The sequence below is a fragment of the Salvia hispanica genome, chromosome 1, assembly GCF_023119035.1.
Source record: "Salvia hispanica cultivar TCC Black 2014 chromosome 1, UniMelb_Shisp_WGS_1.0, whole genome shotgun sequence".
Classification (NCBI taxonomy): domain Eukaryota; kingdom Viridiplantae; phylum Streptophyta; class Magnoliopsida; order Lamiales; family Lamiaceae; genus Salvia; species Salvia hispanica.
The window spans coordinates 4,239,062-4,257,410 of NC_062965.1; the positions used below are offsets into that span (position 1 = coordinate 4,239,062).

Below are 18,349 nucleotides of genomic sequence, written 5' to 3' on the forward strand. Positions count from 1 at the left end.
TATTAATAATAAACCACTTTATATGAAAATTAAGATGAAAAAAATGATTAAAAGCTAGTATAAAAAAAATTGACATATGGCAACAGAATCAGAATTATAATATCTATCTCCCTTCATTTACGCCAAATCCAAACTTATTTTTATAAAAATGTCGATTTGAGTCTAACCCGTTTTCCATTATATTTTGAGTCCAACCTATCTTCAAGACCACTTTCGACAACACATATTTAAATCCAACCTGATTTCTATTGTTACTAGCATTAGAGTTCACTGCTTGTGCCTACATATGTTTCAGATTTCACGAAAATTATATCCGAAAATGTGTATTATACTGAAAATGTGTAGTACATTTACATTTTCTGTAATTATTTCTTAACATATATTTATACAACTTTACAAATAATCCGTTATTTCATTGAAATCTTCGTATTAAGCATACACACAACAAACATAAAATTCACGAAGACAAAGAAGAAAACAAAGTGACTACTCATTTCCCTAGCCTTGGAACGAGTCCTTGAAGAATAGGAAAGCTAAGGAGAAGAACATACATAGACAGCATCCCTTGTCCGAGCATCTCCGCCATGTTCCCTCGGGACACGAGGCCCTTGGCGCCGCCAACGAAGCAGCCCAAGTTGAGCAAGACCAGCAGCGTCAGCGGCACCATGAACATCTTGGCTCCCTGGAAATCGAACTTCCCTTGCTGGTACTTGTCCAGCTTCTCTTGATCCACTACCTTGTTTGTCAGCCTGAAGTTGGCCTTCGCCACGCCTGCGTATTTCATCAACACATCAACGCATCCGAACAAGCAGGCCGTCACTGCCCGGATTATCCAGATCCTCTGCTCGTTCCACATTGTCTGCACCGTGCCTCCACTTGACTTCACTTCGTAGAAATGCTGCGCGGCTGAGGAAGCGTACACGCCCGCGAAAACTGCGAACCACGGGCTTGTGACCTGACAAAATTAGGGTTTGGAATTAGGGTTTGGTTTTGTATCCAAAAATCACAGTGGAAAAATGTTGACTTGCCATTGACCTGGAAGTTGCATATTATATGGAATGGATTAAGATATTGGACTTTTATTAATTAAAATTTGCTTGTTAACTAATGAATTGAATTATTTTGTCAACAAAATACCCACACCTCTATCAAAGAGTTTGTACCAAAAATTGCTACTGAATCAGATTGATAGACACATGGATACCGAAAGTAATTGAATCAGATATAGGATTAAGAAAAATAAATTACGCAACGAGTAAGTATTATTTCTATTGTAAAATTAAATGTGAATGGTGCAATTTAAATTAAGAACCCTGGTCACATTCTTGTCTATAATTTCTGCTGCGTATTATTAGACGGTGACAAGAATATCTTGCAAGTACTTTTGCTAGTTAATTGATGTTTGAAGTTATACCTTGGGAAAGAGGGGAATTCCGTAGAAGAAGCATATGGGAGCAACTGTGCCGTACAAGAAACAAGCAACGGATATGAAGTGGGAAAAGGCGAAGAATCCGTAGCACAAGGCTTGAGGGAGAGGCATCCTGGAGACGCCATAGGTAAGAGGGCTGAATCTCGAGAGGCCGACTTGTACCAAACCGGAAGCCCATTTCATGAGCTGCACCAGGGCGTCCTTCATGTCGATTGTGGTGCATCCCAGGAAGCATGGCCGGTCCGGGTAGAGGTAGACCGACTTCCACCCCCGGCTGTGCATCAGATACCCGGTGAAGGTGCTCTCCAGCAAACAATCATACGAGTAACCAATCTGTTTTATCATCAAGAATTCAGTTTTTAGGGCTAGGGTTTGGGTTAGGGTTAGGGTTAGAATCTATTTATGGAGACTTTACCTCTTTTCCCCATTTGGTGTTGTGTTCATAGGTGCAAGATGCTAGTTTGTTGGCTTCTTCAATGATTGAATCGGATATATTTACCTTTGTGTTGACATGTTTTGGGAAAATTCCGTATTTAGTGTCGAGTGCTTTTACTGAATCGATAAACTTTCCTGAGAGACCGAAGTTGTGTTCTGGCTCCCGGAGGGTTTCATCTGGTTAAATCGAAGCAATAAAAGAGTCATTTAGCTTATGGATTAATTTGATGAAGTAATTAGCAATCAAATAAAAGTTGTACCTTGTTGATTACAATTGGAGAACAAAGCCTTCTTCTTGATGTAGTAGCCAGTGCCAGCACAAACTGTGCCTCCTAGCCCATCCATTCCTTGATATTTGGTCTGCCCATGAAATTCATCAAGATTATTAATTTAACTGAACATTATTAAGAGAGAGAGGGAGAGAGAAATGAAGTACCTTATAAGCAGCTCTAGCTTGACCATCATAGATGTCATTTTGGCTAACATTGTAAAAGATTTGAGGGAATTGGACATATGAGAGAGAGTGGGATAATTTGGGGTCAAGATGGAAGCACATTGCTTGCTTAGCTGAGGTGGGATCATTGCAGTACATGTCACAGTCCAACACTAATGCATAAGGGCCATTGCTCATTATCCCCGACACTCGAAGCTGCAATCATCGTATACACCTTCGATTTCAAACATTACCATATGCACCATATAAATCTCAATTTTCTAGAGAGAGAGAGGGAAGCGTACGAGGGAATTGAGAGCTCCGGCTTTGAAGCGATGGGGGTGACCGGGCCGTTTTTCACGGGATACATAGACAAGAAGTGGCAGTTTAGGCTGATTCTCGCTTCTTCCTGCATTCTTCTTATTATCATATATTACCTGCAACGTCAATATAAAAACCAATTGAAATTAGCAAATAACGAACTTCGGGGCTATGAAATGAGTCATTGGAAAAGCCGGTTAGAAAGGCAAATTAATACCAGAAAAATGGCGAAATAGATTTCATTTGTGTTCTATAGCCAAAAGGGCAAATTCAACAAGCAACATTCATGTAAAAAAGACCTATTAATTGGTCCTAAAAAAGAAAATCATTACTTATTATTTATTGGAAAAGGTAGTTTTCAAAAATACTACAGATATGATCTTTTATCTTATAAATTTATTAATTATGAAAATCAGAATACTCCTACTTTTTTATAGACTCCCCTATCTCTGAAATAAGTAGTAGTAAGAAATTTCTTGTACTCAGTATTTCTAAAAAGATCCTTTTTTGATATATGGAGGAACATCTAATGATCTAGGACAGTTGATATTTCATATATGGGAAAACCATCTTACAAAAAAATATTTTGATTGAAATGTTCAAATTTGATCTTAGCCAAAACACTAATATTGGGGCCTGGATCCTAAGCCAATAGGTATGAAAATGCACACATTTAGTATCATTAATTAGTGATAGAGGTATCATGTGTACTAATGTTTTTTATCAGTAAAATATAACGAATACTTATCAATTATAAATATTATAGTAATATTACCTCAACATGAGGAGGTCTATCGTCATTGATAGAATCTTCAAGTTCAGCCGCCTTCTCGACATTTCTCCTGAACGCTTCATATTTTGACTGCATATATATGCAAATTGTAATTAAATATGTAGTCATTAGAAACAGACAAGTTTACCAACAAGTAAAATACAATATTTACGATAATCACTATAGTTATATAGTAATATAGCAACATTTCATTTTTACATAGACGTCTAGTTTGGATTATAATGCATGGCGTATCTATCCGGTGACATTATAAAGGGGCCTGAAAATTGACAATTAACTGTTCCTAATATTTCTTACCTCCTCTGGATATTATAAAGATAACATCATACCAGTCTACATTGAGCTGGTTTAAGTCTTAATATGAAAAACAAAGAAATGATACCCTCCGTTCATAAAAAATAATGTCATCTTGTCATTTTGATGTAAAAAAAAAATAGTCATATTTCAAAAATAAAACTTTCTCTTATACATTACCCACTTTTTATTATGTTTCTCTTACTTTTTCTCTTTCTTTCTCCTACTTTATCTACTTTTTCCATAAGTGAAACTTTTTTCGTGAACTGATGCATGTATTACCCAAATTTGCAACAAATAAGTAAAATAATGGAATAATTGTCATTTTAATCATAACTTTTCGTAGATTGTTGGCCAATCTCGTAACACTTGAAACTATAATATGAAATCACAACTTTTTAATTTTTTTCAATTGTTCATCAAAACTAATGTCATAAAATCAAATACTTAATATAGCAATAAATCCATATATAGACATATTTTAAATAACATAAAAAATAATTGATATCATTTTATCAAAATAATATTGTTTTGTTATCATATTATATTTAATTTTGCTAGGAATATTTTACTTTTAGTTGACCATCGACAATTGAGAAAATATTAGTAATTTTATATTTCAATTCAAGAGTTAAATGATTGGATTATGACTAACATAATTATAAGATGCATGGAGGACCGCGTTCTGAGTGGTTTTTTTCTTTTTCACAAAAACTTAAAAGAGAAAATTATTTTAATTTATCAATTTTAAAATGAGACTTTTAATAACAATAGCACAAAATATAATATATTTCGTGTCTTAAACTGAGAGTTTTCAAGCTTCTCATTTTAAGATTATATACATTGCCGTGCCTACATAACTCAAATAATATAATTAGAAGATAAATACATCTTCCTCCATAAAAAAAATAAAAATAGTCTTATTTCTAAAAATAAAAAAATTATTTTTATATTTTGTCCATTTTCTCCCCTTGTCTACCTTATTTTATCATTTTATTTCTCATTTACTCCTATTTTATTATCTATTCATTTAACCACTAAATACAATTATCTAAAAGAACGGCGTGATTATATAAAGTACTCCCTTCGTTTCTTAAAATTTGGACCATTTGATCCGGCACAAGTTTTAAAAAATGTAATAGAAAGTGTGTTGAAAAAGTTAGTGGTATGTGAGTCCTACTTTTATATATTAGTTTTAAAATAAAATATGAGTGAGAATGAGTTAGTGAAATGTATGGCCTACTATAAAAAATGATAAAAGTGAAATGTGACAAATCTTTAAGGATGAACAAAAAAAAAATAAGTGACAAATTTTCAGGTACATAGGAATTATTAAAATCTCTTCTAGAAAAATGTTTGCATGTCGTTAGTTTTGAAGGTGGAAATAGAATGTATAGTGAATTCACCTCGATTTTATCTAGTTGAGCATTGAACTCATCGCTCTCCAAAGCTTCCCTCTCATCTTCACCAAGAGACGAGAAAAACGCCTCAGGGCACCTCGTCTTAATCCCATACTCCCTACAAAACGGCACCCAGCTCTCCGCAAAACGGCAAGCCTCCTTCATCGCATACAGCGTCGCCGCCGCGCCTCCGTCGTCCGACAAGTACACCGCCAGCTTCTCCGCCGGGTAGTCCATCGCCATCGCCGACACCACCGTGTTCATCACCTCCGCCACGGGCTCCTTCTTCGGGTCGGCCGTGCACACGAACACGTCCACGCCGGGGAGGTTCTCGTCGCCGGGGAGATTCTCCGGCGCCGCCGCGCGCGCCACCGGGCGGAGGCGGAAGGCCTGCCCGAGGGCCCACACGGCGGCGAAGACGAGCTCGGCGAGGGTGATGAGGCCCCACGGGAGGAGGTGCGGGACGGAGCCCCAGAGGAGGGTGGAGAGGCGGTGGTAGAGGAGGGCGGAGACGGCGGCGGCGTGGAGGAGCATGTGGAGGCGGCTGAGGGCGGCGCGGGGCTGCTGCACGGTGCATGTGTTGAGAGGCGGCTCCGTTGCGGTGGCTCGTAGGTTGTAGGAGGAGTGGAGAGAGATTGTTGCCATTGTTGTGGAGAAATTGATTGGATGTTTTATAAATTGGGGTTTAATGTTTATATATAGGGATGATTTGGAGATTAGAGAACAAATAAGAGAACATTTGATCATACATGATGATTTGGTTGGATGGGGGATTAGTTTAATTAGCAATGTTGAGGCTATTTTGGCCAGAATGTTGGCTCCACTGGCTCTGCTTTGGTAATTCGCCGCTTCATTCCTGTAGAGCCCGCAAAATTTTTTGACACCTCTGTCGCATCGGTCAAAATGACTGCGGAGTATCTTCAAGTTGCGGCGGCGGGCCCCCTTCGGCTTTTGCTCGTTGCAAGCGTCGGTGACCTTTTCCCAAAAACACTTGCGGGTTTGTCGATTTCGTCAAATTATATTGAGATTTTATATGCATTATATTGAGACTTCGTCAAATTATCAACATATACGAAGATTGAAATAAAAAACTTCATTATCTTATCATAATTTTCGTATTTTTTTTATATTAACATAGTGTATTACAAATATCAACACAATGACAACAGTATTTCAACACAATTACACGAAAATATCAATCCAGTTTTATTGAGATTTCACATGCATTTTATTAAGATTTTACATTCATTATATTGAGATTTTATATGCATTATATTGAGATTTCGTCAAATCATCAACATATACGAAAATTGAAATAAAAAACTTCATCATCTTATCATAATTTTCGTATTTTTTTTATATTAACATAGTGTATTACAAATATCGACACAATGACATGAGTATTTCAACACAATTACACGAAAATATCAACCCAGTTTTATTGAGATTTCACATGCATTATATTGAGATTTACATTCATTATATTGAGATTTTATATGCATTATATTGAGATTTCGTCAAATCATCAACATATACGAAAACTAAAATAAAAAACTTCATCATCTTATCATAATTTTCGTAATTTTTTTATATTAACATAGTCTATTACAAATATCAACACAATGACATGAGTATTTCAGCACAATTACACGAAAATATCAACCCAGTTTTATTGAGATTTCACATGCATTATATTGAGATTTTACATTCATTATATTGAGATTTTATATCCATTATATTGAGATTTCGTCAAATCATCAACATATACCAAAATTGAAATAAAATCATCAAATTTTATCATCCGAACATCGTCGGAACATATGCAATTGAGTTCTCGTTAGAATCCTTATAAATTTACCTTTAATTTGATATACTTTTTTGCGAAATACTCCCTCCGTCCCACTTTAGGAGTCCCAGTTGAGCTCGACACGAGTTTTAAGAAATTAAAGGAAAGTTGGTGGCAAAAGATAGTGGAATGTGAGTCCTACTTTTATATATTAGTTTTATAATAAAATGTGAGTGGAAAAATGTGAGTAAAATGTGGGGCTTATTACCAATTATGGAATATTCCAACCGGGACTCCTAAAGTGAGACACCAAAAAGTAGTAAATCGGGACTCCTAAAGTGGGACGGAGGGAGTAGTAATTTAAATTGAGAGAGTTACGTAAATTTAAAGTTTTAGGATAATTTTAATAAGAGGGAATTGACGTTAATACTCTTTAATTTTATTTAATAATTATTTAAATTTAAAACATAATACACTCGTCATTAGGGGTGTCAAAATGGATATCGGGAATTGGATACCCGATATCCAAACCCGAAATATCGGGTAATTGGATATCCGATATCCGATTTTTCGGGTTTCGGGATCGGGTTCGGGTATAGAATTTTTGGATTATCGGGTATCGGGTTATCCGATACCCGATCGGGTATACCCAAATTACCCGAATTACCCGATTTTTTTAATTAAATATAATAAATTATGTATTTATTTTATTATTTTAAAATTTTGACTAAAAGTTTATAGTTAATTTTCTTAAAAAATAATAAAAATAAATAAAATTAAAATCCAAAATCGGAATTGGACACCCGATTTTTCGGGACTGGATACCCGAGTCGGGTATTTGGGTACCCAAAATTATTTTCGGATCGGGTATCGGGTATTAGATTTTAGGAAATTCGGGATCGGGTACCCGAAATTTTCGGATCGGGTACCCGCGGGTATCCAATTTGACAGGCCTACTCGTCATGATATCAACCACTAGATCTTATAATCTAATGGTAAAAAATTAGTCATAGTTTTGGATTGCTAATTAGTTAGCAATTGATCACCTCCCTAATTGCTTAAGACTTACTGAAATTTAGAGATATAATTACTTGAGATTAATTAAAATCCGAGTCCAAACAATTCAGTTGAAAATCCCAATACTAATTCAAAACTAAATCTAAACATTGATTAAAATCCAACCATACAAAAATTAAAACCAAGAGCACATTCAACTACCTAATTATTAATAAAGTCCGGCCCAAACTAATGCGAACTTGGCCCATTAAATAACAGACTCTTGCCAAATTTAAAAGATGGAGAAGCGATGTGATATTATGGTCTTCTGAGATCGTAAATGTATCTATGTTTAAATTAATTGTTGATCTGTATACAATGTATGTAAAGGTTTAATTCTATGCTTATGTCTATTAAGATGGGCCTTGCAAGTTATGCACTTTCATCTAGAGTTGTTATTTGGGCCGAGCTATCTGCCATCTCGGCCAAGTCTGAAATCAAGCAGAAGTGGACTTTAATTGGGTAAATTTTCAATACCACCCTAACCTAAACCTAAATATTATATACATCTCCAATGAGTATGAGCTATTTCTTTTTTTATCCGTCCCTGAAAAGTATTCTCTTCATCTAAAGGAAGATGACCCCTTCCTTGAATGACACGAGAATTTATACAACTTTATTTTGTGTGTGTAGTGGAGAGAGTAAGAGAAATGTAATAAAGCAGAGAGAACAGAATTTCAATTTTTAGTATTGTGTCATCTTGATTGGGACAAATAAAAAAGAAAAGTGGATTATCTTAAATTGAATGGAGGGAGTATGAACTTTCTAGTTTGAAAAAGTCAAACAACATATTACTCTTATAACATATACCATTACTATTAACAACTTATGTCATTACTGACTATAATGTGACTCCCATTTTCTACTAACATTATTTCCACTATCCTCTCTCTCTCTATTATTTTTTTTCATATTTACTAAATCTCATGCCGAACTCCATGTTCATACTCTTTGAAGATTGATGCGGTAAATATAGCGGATTTTTTGATAGACTCATAAATTTCGGCTACACTGACGCTCTCAATTAAAGGTGAAAGGGAGCAAACCATATCCCACATTGGAGAATGAACAAGACTTGCAAGTGTATAAATGGACTACCCCTACTTCATTAGTATGAAGCCTTTTGGGGAGTACCCCAAAAGCAAAACCGTGAGGGCTTTACCCAAAGAGGACAATATCATACTAATGTGGAGTTCGGGTGTTCGCCACCGAGACCCTACAAAAGGCAAATAACATAAATTTTTAAACGCCACTTACAAATTCTCAAATTCATGACCTTTAGTCCAATCATTAATTTTATAACTGCTAAGCCCACACACGCCTGCACTTTCAATATTTTAAATTGTCATGAAACGCATATTACAATTATTAACTATACTTTCAATCCAACAATATTTTATATTATCCCACTTTCAATATTTTATATTTACATGAAATGCGTGGTACAATTATTGACTATACTTTAAATCCAACAATATTTTATATAGGAGTATCTGAGTCATTTATTTGATATCGTTGCAATCTCCCATAGAATTTGAATGGCCGTGAAAATTTTAGAGAGCCACTCCGTCTCGCCGTCTTCCGGCGCCGGCGGCGAGAATACCCTCCCACTCCTATATTTCGACATAATATGGCTCGACTTCCTTCTCGTCGACAGTCTCCGTTTCTACCCCCTCAAATGCTCCCAATCTCATTTCTTGGACACCATCCTTGTCAATCTCAAGCACTCATTGTCCCTCACTCTCAACCATTTCCTTCCACTCTCATCCAAAATCATCTTCCCCCTCTCCTCCTCCGCCACGCCCGTTTCCCGCTACACCGCCGGCGACTCCCTCTCCCTCACCATCGCCACGTCAGACGATGACTTCTCTCACGTAGTGTCCAACCGTCCCAAGCCTGCTCACGATTTCCATCAACTCGTCCCACAAATGCCGGCGGCGGTTTACTCCTCCGACGAGATCAAATTCAGCCCCCTCGCTATTCAACTCACCTTGTTTCCGAACCAAGGGATCTGCATCGCATTCACACTCCATCACTCCATTTGCGACGCCACCACTCTCTCCGCCTTCATCCACACGTGGGCCTCAATCAACAGATCCAACGGCGGTGATCATCTCCTCAATCAGCTGCCGTTCTACGGCCGAGATTCCGTTCAAGATTCAACCAAACTAACCATAGCCGAATGGAACAAAATGAAGGCGAATAGGCCGACGGTTTCACTAACACTTCCCTTGCCCTCAGATAGAGTCCGAGCAACATTCCACCTAACCGATCCCCAAATCGAGAAGCTCAAGGCCTTGGCCATCATCAAAAAGCCTTCCACAGGCCGCCCCTCGACTTTCGTGGTGGCGTGCGCCTATCTCTGGAGCTGCCTGGCCAAGTCAGAGGTCGACAACGACAACAACAACAACAACGACGAGACGGAATACTTAAGCTTTGCGGTCAATTGCCGCGGGCGGCTGAACCCGCCCCTTCCGGAGAACTACTTCGGCAACTGCTTGATCCAACTGTTTGCGGCTTCAAGCCGTGCAAGACTGAAAGGGAATGAGGGGTTTGTAGCTGCTGCGGAGGCGGTTGCGGATGCAGTTAAAAGTGCTGCGAAAAGCTCAAGAGTTTCGGAGTTTTATGAGAATCGATTGGAAATATTCTCGAAATTGAACGGAAAGAGGGTGGTTTGGGTGGTAGGATCGTCAAAACTGGATCCATATGGTGTAGATTATGGATGGGGGAGAGCAGTTAAGTTTGAATGCGCTCATACAGACTCTCATAGAGCAGTTCATCTTTGTAAGGCCAGAAAAGGTGGAATTGACATCGGCTTCTCAATGCCTAAACCTAACATGCATTCTTTCGCGTCTGTCTTCAACGAATACTTATTCATCAATTGCAATTTGTAATTTTTCTGTTTATTTTCCAATGCAACTAAAATAATCCATGAATATATAAATGTTATCCACTTTTACCATTTTTGGTGTGAATGGACCGACTTTTCACTTACTCATTACATACATATTCTATTATAAAACTAATATATAAATATGAAACCTACATTTCACTAATGTTTTTCACAAAGTCAAACAATTTCTTAAAACTTGCAATGAGTCAAATGTGGACAATATTTTTGCGGACGAAGGGAGTATTTTATTTTAAGTTAAAATTTCAATTTTTTAAAAAATGTGATTTTTTTTTTATTATGTATATACTATTATGTACATTTATCACTACCTAATATGTTTGACCCTCAAAGGATAAATGAACATAACATGTAATTTTAGATAAACCAATAACAAACAAAATATACTAATAATTTCCGAGTTAATTAACAAAATAACCCTATATTTTTAGTTTAATATGCATGTGACCCTGCATATCTGGTTGGTTTGATTTCATTTCTAATATATTTAGGCGAACGAAGCTGTCTTCCATCCACTTTATATAAATAAGGACACTCCACTTTATAAACAAGGACACTCCACTTTATTAAAGCCTTTAACTTTACATGATTTTGGATCTTCCATCCAGAGATTCCAGGCCTTCAGATGCTCGAGTTATATTTTTTCTTTTAATGGCTCCTGTTTCTGAAAGTTGGATTATCGTAAAATTTATATCTGTGTATCAATCGACAATAAATTAAATTTTACATTATATACAGAATGATTTACATAGATATCTCTGATTTTGCCTCTTGATACACTTTAATTTAAACGTTTAAACCACTTAGGTGCATAGCAACACGTACGATTATATTAGAAATAATTGTTGAAAACGTGTGATAAATAAGAGGTTTTTGTCCTTTCATGTTGCTAAGTCCTTTGACCTTTCATGTTCTTGTAACCTCCATTTGGTTTATGATGTCCCTTAATGCTAAGACTTTTGAGGTGGCCTCCCCTATCCTATAAATAGGTCGAGTTTGAAGTGTGGATTTTGCATGTTTTTAAGGGCTAGATTTGACTCGTTTTAAATGTCAGTCATGCAAATTATGTTATTAAATTGCATATGTTATACATTTGGTATTTTTGATGTGTTTGTTGATAAATGATAGAAAAAAAAGGTGCAAAAAGGCCAAGGTGCAGCAGCCTCTGTTCGAGCTCATTCTGCCAGCGATTTTGAAGTCCAATCAGTGCTTAGTTCATACCATTCTCTTCGTCTTTGAAAGAGCTTCGTGTGGATGTCTCGCACGTCTCAATCAGAGTTCTGTGGAGAAAGTTATGGCTATGTTACGAACATTGCGCAGTGCAGTCAAAGCTGACGGGAATTTAGACGGAAATTCACGGAAGAAAATAAATTATTATATTGTGAAGCCAAATCTCTCCCATATCTTGAAATAACCTTTTTCTAGCCTATAAATACCTCTAAAACTAATTTTAATCTTCATCTCAGAGCCTCCAATCTTTCCCCCTCTACATATATTCCTCCACCTTCCATTGGAGCGGAGCTCTGCAGATCCAGGCAAGAGAAGACTGAAGATTGAAGATTCAACCTTGGGTTTTATCTATTCTTTCATGTCTCGTACTTTATTTGTAGTTTTTACTTGTCTATGAGTAGAACAACTTTTGTGGATTTTTTTGGTGAAGATATTAAATTGATTTTCCTTGTTAGCTCTTGCAGTTATTTGATTTATCCTTGTGCCTTCTATATTCAATTGATTAGCTACCTCTTAATATATGTTAGAGTTGATTAGAGTACCCGGGAGACGAAATAGTTGACTTGGAAAAGGGATAATTCACACTTTAATTCAATAGAACTCGGGAGAGTTGAGGTTTCACGTGAGGTCATTGGTCTTAAGTCTTAACGACCTTTTAAGAGTTAGGTCTAAGAATTATAAGGGGACTTCAATTATTACACCTAATCTACGGATTTCTCACCTCGGGAGGGGGTTTAATCTAGTTAAGTGACCGACTTAATAACTCTAGAAACCGTAATTCAAGGAAGTCAATTGTGTTTTGAATCCTTAAATTCTACTTTCTTACGCCTGCTTTGTATCATTGTTTTTATGTTTTTTGTTATTTGTTTATTTATTTTCTGTCTAGTTTAATTAATCCAAAAATCAAAAACTCTGTGTCTCTAGATAGTATGTGATGCTTAGTATATGGTAGTCGTAAATCATGGGTTTTCACTAGAATTTGAGTGTGAAAAGGTTATATTGACCAAGAATAAAAAAATCATAGGTGAAGGCCACCTAGTGAATGGGCTTTTTGAGCTGAATGTTACGGTCATTCACCATGGAAAATGAATATGCAATAAGGAAGATGACACATCCTCTTATTTGCTTGAGAGCTCTGATTTATGGCATAATAGATTGGGACATGTAAATCTAAATGCTATAAAAAGATTAGTAAATCTTTATTTACTAAAAGTTGATAAGTTTAACTCACGAGAAAGATGTGAAGTGTGTGTTGAAGCCAAAATGGCTAAGCTGTCATTCCATTCGGTAGAGCGGAGCACAAAACCTCTTGAGTTGATCCATACAGACGTATGTGATTTGAAATTAGTGCAAACAAGAGGTGGTAAAAAATATTTCATCACGTTTATAGATGATTGCACAAGGTATTGCTATCTTTACTTATGAAGAAGTAAAGATGAAGCAATTGAAACGTTTAAAGACTTCAAAAATGAAATCGAAAATCAACTTAATTGTCGAATTAAGTGTGTTCGAAGTGATAGAGATGGTAAATATGTGGCGCCGTTTGCAGAATTATGTCATGCAAGTGGTATAATTCACCAAACCACGGCTCCATATTCTCCTCAATCGAATGGTGTTGCTGAACGCAAAAATCGAACACTGAAAGAGATGATGAATGCTCTATTGATTATTTCAAGTTTACCCCAAAACATGTGGGAGGAGGCCGTGTTAACGGAAAATTATATCCTGAATAAGATTCCACTAAAAGTAGGCATGTGACTCCCTATGAGTTGTGGAAAGGCAAGAAACCTTCGTACTCATACCTCAAAGTGTGGGGGTGCTTAGCGAAGGTAGAAGTGCTACCTCCGAAGCAAGTTGCAATAGGCCCTAAAACAGTTGATTGCATCTTTATTGGCCATGCACTTAATAGTAGTGCATATCGTTTCCTAATTCATAAGTCAGTTGTGCCTGGCATGGCTGAAGGAACAACGATTGAGTCAAGGAATGCTATATTCTTTGAGAATGTTTACCCTTGCAAGAGGCAGGAGGATCGTTCTAGTGAAAGAATGATGGATGAATCCACTAGTTCCAATCCTCCAAAAAGGACAAGGTCAAGTCTTGAGGATGTAGAACCAAAACGTGGTAAAAGAGTTAAAGTTGCTAAGACATTTGGTCCCGGTTTCATAACTTTTATGTTGGATGACGAACCAAAGTCATTGGCAGAAGCGTTGTTGGCCAAGATGCGCCATTCTGGCAAGAAGCGATCAATAGTGAAATTGAATCAATTATGAGAAATAACACATGGATGTTAGTAGACTTGCCAGAAGGATGTAAGACCTTAGGGTGCAAGTGGATCTTGAGAAGGAAATATAAAACTGATGGTACTATTGAAAAGTACAAAGCTCGCCTAGTTGTGAAAGGCTTTAAGCAACAAGAAGGATATGACTTCTTTGACACGTATTCACACGTTACGAGAATCACTTCCATTCGGGTGCTGCTTGCGATTGTTGCATTCTTGAAATTCACCAAATGGATGTGAAAACTGCATTTCTAAATGGTGAATTGGAAGAAGAAATTTATGTAGAGCAACCTGAAGGGTTTGTAGTACCTGGCCAAGAAAGGAAGGTATGCAAACTAGTGAGGTCTCTATATGGATTAAAACAAGCGCCTTTGCAATGACACTTGCAGTTTGACAATGTGATGTTGTCCAATGGGTTCACTATCAAAGAGTGTGATAAGTGTGTTTACATTAAGAACACAGATAACAGTTTTGTTATTGTGTGTCTCTATGTAGATGATGATATGTTGATTATGGGTTGTAATAGTGCCATTATCAACGAAACCAAAAATATGTTGAAGAGAAATTTTGACATGAAAGATATGGGCCTCGCTGATGTGATTCTCGGAATCAAGATTAAAAGGAATCATGAGGGAATTGCATTGACACAATCTCATTACATTGGGAAAGTGCTTAAGAAGTTTCACTCCTTTAATTGTGAGCCAGCTAAGACTCCATTGGAACCCAATGTGCATTTGAGTAAGCACACGGGAGAGCCTGTAGCTCAAGAAGAATACGCAAGGATCATAGAGAGTTTGATGTTTATCACAAACTACACCCGACCAGATCTTGCGTGTACGGTGAATAAGCTGAGCCGATATACGAGCAACCTAAGCAAGGAACATTGGAAAGCTCTGCGTTGGGTTTTGAGATACATAAAGTATACTCTTAACTTTGAGCTGCACTACACAAGATATCCCTAAGTACTTGAAGGGTACTGTGATGCAAATTGAATCTCTGATTCAAAAGACTCGTTCTCGACAAGTGGGTATGTGTTCACCGTAGGGGGGTGGAGCTGTTTCGTGGAAATCAAAGAAACAGACGTGTATAGCTCGATCCATCATGGAATCTGAGTTTATCGCTTTAGACAAAGCAGGGGAAGAAGCCGAGTGGCTTAGAAACTTCCTAGAAGATATTCCATGTTGGAAGAAGCCAGTGCCGACAGTAGTGATACACTGTGATAGCCAAGCGGCTATAGGGAGAGCACATAGTGGCTTATACAATGGTAAGTCTCGACACATTCGTCGGCGACACAATACCGTGAGGCAGTTGATCACAATTGGAGTTATCACAGTTGACTATGTGAGGTCAGTGGATAACTTAGCGGATCCGTTAACGAAAAGTTTAAACCGTGATCAAATGCATAAATTGCTAAAAGGAATGAGACTGAAAACCACATTTTAAAAGATGATTATAGTGGTAACCCAACCATACGATTGGAGATCCCATAGGCTTGGTTCAATGGAAAAACAAAGCTATATGACTCTAGTTGTAACACTCGGAAGATTTTTTTTAATCTTCGCCCATTCTTTAGAAAGCATTGAGTGTTGTAACCTGCATGTGGTAAGTGGCTAAGTTTTGACTTTTAATGATTCTTAGAAACCTCGAGGAGGTGGGTATTGCAGGATACCTGGAAAAGAATCACCTATGTAAGTGAAAAAGTGTAGGCCGCTTCAACATGCGAATCACTTATGAATCCAAAGTGGTGTTCCATGGCCAGTAAAGGATACAAACATGAGAACTGATGAGTTTGTAAATAGTATTGTGTCAATATTATTGTCTCGGTATACACCAAGGAGGAATGGTTCAAGGCATCACGTCCACCAGGCCGCCGGTATGCCCGATAGTGTTGACTATGGAAAGTTCAAAGCCCCAAGCTACTATTCCAAATGCAATATTGTTTCTTGAGAATTGAGCGAAGAGTCTGCATGCACGCATACACGTCTTGTGTTGGTTTGAGCTGGCAATGCTCTAACCAATGTGGGGGATTGTTGAAAACGTGTGATAAATAAGAGGCTTTTGGTCTTTCATGTGACTAAGTCCTTTGGCCTTTCAAGTTCTTGTAACCTCCATTTGGTTTATGATATCCCTTAATGCTAAGACCTTTGAGGTGGCCTCCCCTATTCTATAAATAGGTGGAGTTTGGAAGATGGAAAATACACCAACAAAAATCGTTCTCTCTTTCTCTAGCTCTCTACATCATAGTGCGCATTGATAGGAGCATTGCATAGCTCGATTCTTGGAACTCCATCAAGTTCGCCGGTGCCTAGCGGGTTTGAGGTACTTCTACACTCTAGGAGGAAGTCGTTTTTATCTCGGGGGGCAATACGTCATTCCGTGAGCACTAGCCGGGCGTAATTTTTCTTGCGGAAAGAGGGCTTCACTCGACTCGACTTATTGTTGGATTGTTTTATTATTTCCATTGTAATTTCGATTCCAGTTATTGTTGTTTTTCCTTTCGATTGTAATAGTTAGAGTACCGCCTGTAACGGCTTGGGAATTTTATCCCTTTATTTCTAACAATAAAAAAACATTGTAAAACGATCGAGACCTGCACAATATATGGTTAATAGAGACCTGCACGACCACACTATAGATCTGTAATAGATTAATACTCACTTGTTTGTAAAAATTTTATTCCGTCGGAATTTCATCTGTATGTACTCGGACCTTACAATTCCGGTTTGAGATGTAAATTTATCTAACAACATACTCTCTCCGTCCCTGAAAGTTTGTCCCATTTTTTCATTTTCGTCCGTCCCACAAAATTTGTCTCATTTCACTTTTTACCAATTTTTTTGTAGTGGACCTCATATTCCACTAACTCATTCATACTCACATTTTATTACTCCCTCCGTCCTGCTTTATGAGTCCCGGTTGAGTCGGGCACATGTTTTAAGAAAAAAGTGTTTGAGTGTGTAATAAATATATATTGTAGCGGATGTTGGGACCCACTTTTAATTAAGTGTCCAATAAATAAATGTTATAGTAGATGTTGGGACCCACTTTTAATACTTTTTTATTAGTTGTAGTGGATGTTGTGACCCACTTTTAACACTTTTAACACTTTGTAGGAATTTTTTATTAATTTATCTCAACCGGGAGTCCTAAAGCGGGATGCCCAAAATTGATCAGCCGGGACTCCTAAAGCGGGACGGATGGAGTATAAAACTACTCCCTCCATCTCAGATAATTTGGGACACTTTGACCCGACACGGGATTTAAGAAATCTAATGGAAAGTGAGTTAAAAAAGTTGGTGGATGTGGGTCCTACTTTTAAAGTAGTACTCCCTCTTTCCCATTAGAAATGCACCGTTTTCCTTTTTGGGTTGTCCCACTAAAAATGAAACGTTTCCTAAAATGGAAACATCACTCTCTCTACTTTTCCCTCTCTTTTACTTTACTCTCTCTTTATTAACTCACAAAACAACACTGCATAAAATCTTGTGCCGGAAACCAAATGTTTCATATTTATTGGGACGGAGGGAGTATTAGTTTTATAATAAAATGTGAGTAGGAATGAGTTAGTGGAATATGGGGTCCACCACCAAAAATGGTAAAAGTGAAATGAGACAAATTATGTGGGACGACCCGAAATGGAATACTGGATCAAATTATCTGGGACGGAGGGAGTAATATATAAAAGTAAGACCCATATTTCACTAATTTTTTCAACTAAACTTTTTATTATATTTCTTAAAATTCGTGCCGAATTAAAGTGGGACAATATTTGGTGAACGGAGGGAGTAAGATTTTTGGGAGTAACATTTGACGGACGCTTTTATTTGATGGACACTTTTTAAGAACTACAATTAAATATTCGCAACATAAGATTCTTAGCTTAGAAAATCTAGGGTTGTTACGGGAACAATAATGAAAGACATTTTGGTTATCTTAAAATACTACTCCACTTAATGTTCAAATGTTGATAGAAATTGTGGAAA

The 18,349-nt window shown here is 37.2% G+C and overlaps 2 protein-coding genes across 2 annotated transcripts; one reads left to right on the forward strand and one right to left on the reverse strand.

Moving 5' to 3' along the window:
- Positions 1–448: 448 nt before the first annotated feature.
- Positions 449–5,750, reverse strand: LOC125200771 (cellulose synthase-like protein G2). Its single transcript, XM_048098536.1, has 8 exons — positions 5,112–5,750; positions 3,394–3,480; positions 2,603–2,734; positions 2,301–2,513; positions 2,125–2,224; positions 1,845–2,041; positions 1,415–1,762; positions 449–955 (listed from the first exon to the last, which is right to left on the reverse strand). The coding sequence occupies exons 1-8, from the start codon at positions 5,748–5,750 to the stop codon at positions 491–493; spliced, it is 2,181 nt and encodes a 726-aa protein (XP_047954493.1). The 3' UTR covers positions 449–490.
- A 3,725-nt stretch (positions 5,751–9,475) lies between these two features.
- Positions 9,476–10,909, forward strand: LOC125218255 (anthocyanidin 3-O-glucoside 6''-O-acyltransferase-like). The gene has a single exon (XM_048119894.1). It carries the CDS (start codon positions 9,486–9,488, stop codon positions 10,839–10,841), a length of 1,356 nt encoding a protein of 451 aa, XP_047975851.1. The 5' UTR covers positions 9,476–9,485; the 3' UTR covers positions 10,842–10,909.
- Positions 10,910–18,349: the final 7,440 nt, after the last annotated feature.

What these genes read in the sequence shown, in the direction of transcription:
- LOC125200771 (XM_048098536.1), bottom strand. Translation starts at nt 5,750, where the DNA reads ATGGCAACAATCTCTCTCCACTCCTCCTACAACCTACGAGCCACCGCA. An exon ending in AAGCTAGAGCTGCTTATAAG is followed by an intron (nt 2,225 to 2,300) that starts GTACTTCATTTC and finishes TTTCATGGGCAG; the next exon opens with ACCAAATATCAAGGAATGGA. An exon ending in CTCCAATTGTAATCAACAAG is followed by an intron (nt 2,042 to 2,124) that starts GTACAACTTTTA and finishes CGATTTAACCAG; the next exon opens with ATGAAACCCTCCGGGAGCCA.
- LOC125218255 (XM_048119894.1), top strand. Translation starts at nt 9,486, where the DNA reads ATGGCCGTGAAAATTTTAGAGAGCCACTCCGTCTCGCCGTCTTCCGGC.